The sequence below is a fragment of the Theobroma cacao genome, chromosome 3 (assembly GCF_000208745.1).
Source record: "Theobroma cacao cultivar B97-61/B2 chromosome 3, Criollo_cocoa_genome_V2, whole genome shotgun sequence".
NCBI classification, from domain to species: Eukaryota; Viridiplantae; Streptophyta; class Magnoliopsida; order Malvales; family Malvaceae; genus Theobroma; species Theobroma cacao.
In genome coordinates, this window is record NC_030852.1 from 27,165,450 (window position 1) to 27,175,851 (window position 10,402).

Below are 10,402 nucleotides of genomic sequence, written 5' to 3' on the forward strand. Positions count from 1 at the left end.
TGCGCAACTTTTTCTCTCCTTTCCTCCGCCCTTTACTCATCGCCCCTCCGCTCTCCTCACCTCTCATCAGGCCGTTGCTCTCTTTCTACCATAGCCTGCCCCCCTTCCGCTTATCCTCTCCTTGGCCCCGGTTCTCCCTCACAGATTTGGAGAAAAAAAATTAAAAAACTCAAGAATGCCCACACAAACAGACAAAATTGGACAGGAAGGCCTTAAAATTTTTAAAATTAATCTCGAGTCCTCTGAACCCAAAAATCATTATAGTTTATGGATGATGAATAAATGTATGGCAAAGCCAAGCCCATTCAAATTGAATCCTGATCTAAATCAGTTTATCTCAATCATCCACATTATTACATGCCTGTTCTCTTACATAAGTACACATGTTAAACCTTTGCAGTCCTTCAAAAATAATCAGATCCTATAGCTTAGAATATATGTTGAGGCTATAATTACTGCCAATATCTCGAAAGTTGATGTAACTGGAAAGTGCAGCTGTGAGCTTCTTCACATCATCAGTTGTGTGTGCTGCACTCAGAGCGATTCGCAACCTAAATAAATGTACAAGTGAAAAAACATGATAATTAATTCCATTATTCCTTGTGTTTTTGGACTGGTATATGATGCATCATTAGCTGTACGCCTTCACATAGAATGGATTGGTGGATTAATGGTATTCACTGCTCTGGGAACAACTTCACACTACCTTATTGCTAACGCTTAGTTCATCGGGCTTAAAATGGGGTGATCTAGGTTGACGTGTAGGAAATAAAACACCAGGAATTGGAAATATGAAAGAAAAAAAGAAGCAGCATGCTTTCTATCTTGAATGAAGGATATTTGAAAGTAATTGCAAATCAATATCACTTGCAACGGCCCTCATCCAGGCATCATTCAAATCATTTCTGCCAAAGGATTGGCAACAGCTTTATGCTAAATGCCTCAATTCCACATAAGGTTAAACAAGAAATGCCCAAAGTAGACTACTAAGTATTAACTACTAGAGGAATAGGGGATATGATACCAAGAAAGTTACCAGACAACTAAAACTGACAAGATGGATGATGATTATTAAGTGCAACAAACCTGCAAGAGTTGGGCGGCACTGTTGGTGGTCTGATTGCAGTCACGTGGAAGCTGGATTTCAGCAACTGCCTGTTCCATGAGAGATGGAACAGTTAGAAGCTGTGCGTAGAAATGACTACAGTCACTCGCAGCCAAACAGGAAGAAAGAAGGGGGCAAGAGAGATGAAACCTGCTAGCTTTCAGGGCTTTCTCTTCGCTTCCCACAATAAGAGATATTATTGGACTGGAGATAGGGATTCCAGTCAGAGCACGAAAGTCCTGCACCCGGTCCCAAAGTGCTCTTCTACGCCACATCTCTCTTTTTGCCACAATAACAGCAGCTGCTAAGTTGTATTTATGTGGTTAGCAAGAAGGCAAAAGCTACAATTACATCTGCACATAAGGGAAAAAGAGGAATCACTTCTGATATTGTACATTCTATGATCACTTAACCTTATATTCTAGGAGCATGACTCCTAACAGTCAACAATCACACAGCTAAGCAACTGTGCTCTCTCCCACCCCTACCCTACCTGTCTTTTATTCCTAGAAGTTAATTCTCCCTGACTACATCCTATAGGGATCATTACTCCAAAAGAAATAAATCCTGTTTGTGGTAATAATTAACAGAATAGAGAAGAACAGATCTGTTTTTGCTGAAATTCTGTGCATTAACAAAAAAGACAAAATTAAAAGGAATGTGTGTCTCAATGAAAATGATGCTGAAGTTTACCATGCGCAGCAGCGGCTAAAGGAACTGGAGCCGCAGTAGAAAATATGAAGGAACGGCCCCTTGATTGGATGAGTTGCTTCCACTTTTTGCTGACCACATGGTATCCAAACAGGTCTGAGTAAATATGATATATGCACATAAAAGGACATGAAACATTCAATTCAGGGTGCTCCCTATACTACACAAGTATTTTTGGTGAGTTAGTATATGCAAGAGAGATGTGGAGAAACCTGGAAAACAGAAGTCAATATACATTGTGAGCTCACATATCTTAAGGGGAAACATCATGAAGAATTTTTATATAAATATGAACTATGTCATGCTACAGTGTAATTTGAAAGCATTTTCCCCCAGAAAAACAAACAAAATATATATTTTACATTAGCATGGAAGAATCTGAATAGACAAAGATTCTCCTTTTAAAAGTGCATATTCATATAGTTATCAAATTGTAGCTCTGCAAACTTATAGATAAATATCAAATGATTATAAAGAGGACAGACCTATACAGGACAAACCTATAGATGCATCACATGTCTAGATGATTATAAGTCAACAAGGGCCCTCAAAATTGGGCATACTAAATTGGAACATATTACAATTGTAACTGCTACCACAGGGAATGAACCAGTATCCACAAATTTGGTCTCTTATTGCTTCCACAACAAAGAATAACTGTGCTACACTCAGTAAATAAGACAAACTCACTTAATAACATTGTGTGAATAAGAGCAACAACTACATGCAACAATAAAGACCAAAGTTCTTATGCCCAAAAAAAGGGGGTGGGGGTCTGAAGGCAAGCACATTAGAGTTTAAAAGAAAAAACAGTAAGCCAACAAATAAGCTCAACCAACTGCTAAAATGAAAATTACGAAAAAAAACTGAAATGCAAATCTATCAATTACCTGCAGGCAATGAATCCACCTTGACAACCTGCTGCCTTGCTCAAAGTTCCAATGCATATGTCAACATCTCTTTCACAATCGAATTCCTCTGCCACTCCTCCGCCACTCTTGCCACAAACAAATGTTCCATGTGCCTGGAAAGAATAGGAACACAATGTTTTGGTTATTGATGCCATATACTATAGATGTATCATGTAACAAGGAAGAAGCTATCTCATCTATACTTTGCACAATCTCTATGAAAGTCTAGGCTGTTTAGCTAATGACTGAGAATAAATGGAGAATACTTCAACAAGATTAAGTTCATTGTCTTAAGTTAGATCTTTTCTTTTTCTTCAAATGAAATATGTAGAAGTACAAAATTTAATATATTGAAGAGCTAAATTAAATCCTGAAAAAATTATCTACCACATAGATACCTAATCGCTTCTTTCAGTTACATAAATGCCAGTGTGAACTTACATCATCAATGACTAACAAGAAGCTATGCTTCTTGCGTAGCTCCACAAGCTCCACCATAGGTGCAAAGTCTCCATCCATGCTAAACAAGCTGTAGAAGAGAATCAAGAACATATAATACCAGTCAAACAAACAGACAAAGAAATCAGGTTTTCAACCATGCAGTCATAAGACATGAAAAGTAATTTGCAAAATATGGTAGATAATGCCTCTTTCATAAACGAACACATTTGCCAAAATCTGGTTATATTCAACACATATTTGGTTGATAAGATGCAAAACATGCAAGGTACAGTTGCAACAAACAGAGTGCCAAAAATTAAAGCCAATCTTCTCGGACATCCAAATAAGCATTAAAACACAGGAGAAAGCTTGTTTATTGTGTTTTTATAGCATAAAAAATGGCATTGTAACAAACAGTTGTAACATGACTAACCTATCTGTCACAACAACCTTTTTCTTCATTTTGCAACTTGATCTGTCAAAATAGGAAAACGTTTGTCATTATGTAGCATGGTTATAGGAAGCCCTAGAAAGGGAAGGATCATCAGAGAATCTATGTGAAAAGTAAAAACCTACAACAGTGCGTTGAGATGGGACATGTCACAGTGTTTATATACAAAGAATTCTACACTTCTTTGTCTTTCAGCAAGACGAATACCATCGATTATTGATGCATGGTTCAGTTCATCAGAAAAAATGGCAATTTTTTCATCCTTCGAAGGCTTGTTGCCTGCCGCAAGGAGAGTTGCTATGTTTCCAAGTGCTACCATAAATGCCATATTGGCTGAAAACCCTGTAGGACAAAGAAGACAATCCTAAAGCATAAAGTGGGAGAAGGAAAGCATCAGTTTTCAGTTGAAAGTGTAGAACAGAATATTGATGGTCAAAAGAACAAAAATTGAAAGAATAAGAATATTACAATGACTATAGTCCACATAACAGATCTTGGATTTCAAAAACCAGTTTAGAACTTATAATCCAGTTGTGGACAAAATATCAATTGTGTCATTCAAGCTTTATCATTAATTATTATTCTCCAAACATGTTTAACCCCTTAATGAATTGAACATACCAATAATGACTTAAATAAAAGAAAAGAAAGAATTAAATGTTAGCAACTCTAGGTGTAAAATCTAATCCGAGGTCTATACCTCCTTCTTCTTTAAACTTGCCAAGCTTGACTCCAGTAATCTATGGTGGTAAGTATATCCACAGATTAAAGCAGAGCCCCTTGGGCCCATTCCATACTCTTGGACTGCCTGTTATGAAATTAATTTAGCAAAAGAAAAATATTTAATCAACAAATATGGCAGAAAATTATGTCATAAAATGACAAGTCAATCATGAAGCAAACCTTTGCAGCCGCTTTTCGAACTGCTGGATGTGAACTCAAGCCCAAATAATCATTTCCAGAGAACAAAATTAGCCGCTTGAATTGCTGCTGACACGTGCCAAATTTATCATCAGCTAATCCTTCTCTAAGGACAATCTCATCTCCTACAAGCCCAAGGAGCAAAATTCAACAAACAAAACTCAAAAGTTTATCATTTTTGGAGCAAAGTTCACTCATTTTCTAATCAAAGAAGAAGAAGAAGAAGAAGAAAAGGGTACTTGGCATCTACTACATTCATCCATTTAACATTCACCATTTTCCATAACTATATAAGCAAAATTAAAAAGAACCCATTATTTCTTTTCAAACAGAAAATCCAAAGAAAGAAATTAAAGAAAAAAGAAATACCAGAACTGGGAACCTCAAGAAGCCACTTACGGTAAGTGGCTTCAGAGATAGAGACTTCGATGGAGGAACGATCCCATGGCTGCACTGCATCGAACAACTCGTACTCTTCTTCATTGGAAATTCCAACATTGGCCACTTCCTGTCGCACGCTGGAAAGATAAAGGGGTCTTAAAGATCGAAGCAGTTTGAGAGATTCGAGCTTTGAAACCGCTTGCTCAACCCATTTTTGCCACAAGCTGTTCGCCTCCATTTTCCAAAAGGTTTGCGCTTTTTGCTTTTTGTTCTTCTTTTGGTTCCAAAAAAAGGAATTGATAAAAAAGTATCCGCTTTTGTGAGATAAGAGAAAGCAGTGCTACACGGAAATAAGGGACCAGCGGCAGCTAGCAGTCAAGACCTTGAGAACAACGATAGTTGCTTTTTGGCTTTTTTGCTGACTTTGTTAAGCGTCAGGCAAAATCCCATGAAAAGTGCCAAGTTAGCTTAAAAACAATGATTCTTTCTGATTGGCTTAACTTTAGAATTTTTTTTTTTTTTATAATTGGAGTGAAGGTTTGAATTTTATTTTTAAGTAAAAAATTATGTATTAATCAATAAATTAAATATTTGAATATAATTTTAAACTTTAATAATAATAATATTTTATTTATTTTATTTTAATTTGCTGCCAAAAAAATTCTTTTATCGTTTTTTTCAAAAAAATTTTAGCATTATTCTATGCTTTCAAGTAGTTTGATTCAAAATTTATTAGTGTTAAATTAATAACTTTGGTATTAAGAAACTTATCAAAATAAGAATTTTTATGTACAAGTTTTACTCTTTTTTATTTTACTACCACTTCACGTGTTCTATTAGGGCCACCTAGTAGACTCTAATGATGAGAGATAAGGAAGTGAGATAGAAAATAGGTGTAAATTTATTTAAAATCTTGACAAGTTTATGATTGTTTTGTTACTACTGCAAGAATAAGTGATTGTTACACATTCCCCGTTGTTTTTTAATTTGTAATTTTTATATTCTATTGATAAATTTATTTGATTTGACTCGTAAATTAAAATAATATTTTAAACATTTCAACTATTAAAAATAGAAAAAAAAAACAATAACTTTTTAGATTAATATATTATTGCTGTGGAATTTACTTATATGCATGAGGCGCTTGAAAAAATTTCTTGTTAAATTAAGCAATTAAGTTGGTAAGAGATGAAAGGGGCGAAGAATTAAAATCACAGAACAAATTTGGGCTCAGCATTGTAATTTGTGTGCAAGAAAAAAAATACACGAAAGAAAGCACTTGAGAAACTCAAATACATTCGGGTCAAGCCATTCCAACCAAATTCGAAAACCATACAGCAAACATTAGCACCATTGTCTGTTGACAATAAACAATAATGGATCTACTACGTTCATGATCCAAACTAGTCACACATTCACACATATATTCTAAAGCTTGGCATATAAATCGTAGTTATAGCTTCTGTTATCTTGAAAGTTGACGTGATTGGATGGTACTTTTACCAAAGCTTTTATGTCCTCTGTTGTGTGTACCGCAGTCAGAGTCAACCGTAGCCCGGAAAAAAAAAACCATTGGGAGGAATAATGTGAAAAAGGAATGAACCCAGTAGGACAAGAAAATGCCCATTGGTATATCGAAGGGATGTAACAAGGACAAGGAAATGAAACCTGCAAGTGTTGGGAGGAACTGCTGGGGGTCCGACTGGGACCACGTAGAAACCAGATTCTAACAATTCCCTATATTCAATGGCAAATTTGACAGTACTGTTAGAAGCTGCTTAGTGATGAACATAATCAGTGAGAGAAAGAGAGAGACTGCTCAGATCGAAGGGTGAGATGGAACAAACCGGCCAGCTTTCAACGTCGTGTCTTCATTTCCTACCACAACGGATACTATCTGACTTGTGACAGGGATTCCAGTCAGAGCTTGGAACTCTCGCATCCGTTTCCGAATTTCCCTTCTACGCCATTGTTCATTTCTTGCCACCGCGATGGAGGCTGAAACATTCATACGTTGTACTCAACATAGTCAGCAGCCGAAGAATTAGACATTAATCGGCTACGTACTCTCACATAGCCAGTTGCTTTCTTTGTCTCAATTCTACTTCTTTAAAACGCTCATCACTGGATCCCTTACATATTATTTGATTGTGGAAGTAAACTAAGATGTATATGAGAGAAAAGAATCATTTATGCAACCCAATGCATTTATCATGAAGCCCAAACTTCTGTACTCATGGAATTAGAAAACAAAATTTGAACATTACCATATGAGGCAGCAGTCAAGGGAACCGGCAGAGCTGTTGAAAACATAAAAGAACGACCCCTTGATTGAATGAATTGCTTCCAGATTTGGCTGTTCAAGTAGCATTCAGAGATCAGAAATTCACATAAATGGAATCTTGTGTTGGAAATTAAATCACACTTACTAATATTTCTCCATTAACATAGAATATGCTATTGGTGAGTTATGTGGAGTAATTATAGGGTTACAGCATCTTTTAGATGTTCCCCATTCAAAGAACTTGCAGTTTGACTTTTTTTTGTCTTTATTTAACGCTTTTTGCGTAAGATAATGCTCAAGTTATCCTGTTAAAAGCAGAGTTCAAAGCTTATTGCGCCTTTCCAAGATTAATTTCCCAGCTAAAATAGGATGAATGCATTGAAAACCGAAAGAAGAAATTCAATAGTCAACATAGCTATCCTGTCAGTCACCACCACTTTTCTCTTCATGTTACAGTTTGTTCTGCGAAAGTAAAGGAGAATATCAAAAACAAAAACGTTCATTGTTTTTTTTTTAATAATAGAAAAAAAATTCAAATTTTACTTTTTAAATAAAAAATAATATATTAATTAATAAATCTAATATTCGGATGCCATTCATTGTTATAGGTTAGTAATGTAGAAACACATGAAAAAAATATAAAATTGTGAATATAAAAATAAACTTACAAGAGTGCGTTGAGATGAAACATGTCACAGTGTTTATACATAAATTTAACACATCCATATCGTTCAGCCAGTTTAATACCGTCAACTATGGATGCGTGGTTAAGCGAATCAGAAAATATGGCAATCTTTTCTTCCTTTGTTGGCCCCCTCCCCGCACGCAACAGCGGGGCAAGACTTCCTATTGCTACCATCACGGCCAAATTGGCTGAAAACCCTGTAGGGCAAAGAAGACAGGCCTGGAGCATACGTCCAAATGCCCCCCCTTGTTAGTTTCTGCTTGAAATTTCTGTAATAAAAAATTTAGAATGATCCAAGAAGAAGTACAATAATCTGACACAGACAAGTCATTCTTGTAAGGCCATTCAAACCCCATGTTTTCTTCTCGTTCCTTATATATATATATAAAATATTATTGGGTATTGCCCGGAGACTAAAAAGAAAATTAGTTAATCACCACAAAGGTATTTTTGAAAGGAGTCAAATAGAAAAAGACACTAAATGGTCAATCAAAATTTTATATATAATCCAATCTTATTCATATAAAAAATTAAATAAAATTTACAAGACATTAGACTTAAAAAACATTGTTAATTAACATTTGAGCTATTAGGCTGGACGGTTAAAATATATTATATTATGATAGATTTAAATTTATATTAAAATTTAATAAATTTTTATTAGTAGACTTAATCTTATTTTTGAAAATCTGATAAACTTAGCATATTGGATAGGGTGAAGCTAAGAGTGTTTTTGGGTCGGGTCATAACTAAATAATAATAATAACTAAAAAAATTAATATTTAAAGAAAATTTTTTATCTTTTCATGTAGTATTTAAATATTAGTATATAAATTACTTTTTGATAAATCTACTTTGACTTGAGTTTTTTACTCACTCCTACAAAATTAAAAAAAATTAATGAGTTTATTAACATCATTAACTACATAAAATTCTAATATAAAATAGTATAACAAATAAAAATTTTTGACATTTCAGTGAATAAGTGGTGTCATGTGACACCATTTCTTCAATTAAATACATACATATATATATATATATAGTATTATTCTTTTTTGTTACTTATTAATTATTATGTGACATGTACATAGCTGATACACTAATTACTAAACTTCACAAATTGATAAATAGTTTTGTTTACCATTTTATTGGATCTTGTTAACACCATATTTTTAGTTTTTTTAAATTATTTTTGTTATAGTTAAATAGAGCAGGCAAAGTTTGTGTCCTACCTCTTTCTTCTTTAATTTGGCCAAGCTCGACTCTAGTGCTTTGTGGTAATCGGTGTATCCGCAGATTAGTGGAGACCACTGGGACCTGTTCCATGTACCTCTGCAGCCTGATTTTTTAAGTTGAAGCTCGAATTCATTCGTCAATTGAATATAGGAATAAGCCAACATAAATTTTTCTTTAACCCAAAAAAAAAAAAAACAAGCATACCTTTGCTGTAGCTTTTGCAATTGAAGGATGCCTACACAAACCCAAGAAATCATTGCCAGCAAATAGAATTAGCTTCTTGCATTGCTGCTGCTGGTTTGGACTGAGTTTACCATCGTCTCTTCCATTTTTGCAGTTAAGTTCAGTTCCTTCACGTACACAGAGCCACCAGTAATATATCTATTAGTAACCGCATTAATTATAAAACCTATGTATACGTAGTACGTGTAACGTATGTTAAGTTTGGTGAAGGAAATTGATACCATCGAGTAAACGCTGGAAGAAAGTATCCGGGAGTGAAATTTGGATAGAGAGTCGATCCCAAGGCTGAATCCCATGGAATGTCTCATATTCATCTGTTTGAGCTTCTTGTTGTTGTTTTAGAGTGGGTAAATGCATGGGTCTTAGAGGCATAAACATTTTGCGAGATTCGAGTTTTGCAAGTGCTTCTTCGATCCACAAATCCCATGAGCTCTTCCCCATAATTTCTATTTTCAAAGCAAATATCTTTGGGGCAATGTGTTTGTGTAAAATAGGGAAGAGGCGCCCTAATTGTGCTCTACTTAGTGCACTGATTTCTACTTGATCATGTCCATCCATATTTATAGTGGAACCTCTTATCAAATATATAGACCTTAATTGTTAAAAAATGAAAACACCCGATCATTTAAATCCAATTTAATTGTTTTCTTTTAATTTGGACGCGATTCCACAAATCAGCTTGGAATATATATAATTTGATAAAAATCACTAGAGATATAATTGATTAAAACAGAACATATTTTTATTTTATAATTAATTACATAAGAACAAATGAATCTTGCAATGCATCTTGTTTTCTTTTTCGGAAAGCATAAATAAGAATATCATTGCAGATCAGTGCTTACAATGGCAACAACCGCAAGAAGACGGAACTGCGGTGAAGGGACCACCATATCACAGCGATTCATACTGCTTAACAGCTTTTATTATGAGATTCTACTAAAGATGTTTAAAACCTAATTGCTTTATATCCAATATCTGGAATAGTTAGGACAAAATGAGGAATCCTTCTTAATTTAATCCCTTCGTATTT

General features: G+C 34.7%; 1 protein-coding gene and 1 pseudogene across 2 annotated transcripts; both read right to left on the reverse strand.

Annotated features, from left to right (window-relative positions):
• LOC18605321 (8-amino-7-oxononanoate synthase) lies at nt 276–5,260 on the reverse strand. Of its 2 annotated transcripts, none has more exons than XM_007038264.2 (11): nt 4,910–5,260; nt 4,523–4,665; nt 4,320–4,427; nt 3,745–3,983; nt 3,602–3,643; nt 3,169–3,256; nt 2,707–2,840; nt 1,799–1,887; nt 1,256–1,406; nt 1,087–1,155; nt 276–551 (listed from the first exon to the last, which is right to left on the reverse strand). In XM_007038264.2, exons 1-11 carry the CDS (start codon nt 5,157–5,159, stop codon nt 422–424), a joined length of 1,443 nt encoding a protein of 480 aa, XP_007038326.2. In that variant the 5' UTR covers nt 5,160–5,260; the 3' UTR covers nt 276–421. The 2 variants fall into 2 exon arrangements, with proteins under 2 accessions (XP_007038326.2, XP_007038330.2); XM_007038268.2 differs by having other exon boundaries at nt 4,940–5,244.
• LOC18605322 lies at nt 6,350–9,927 on the reverse strand (annotated as a pseudogene).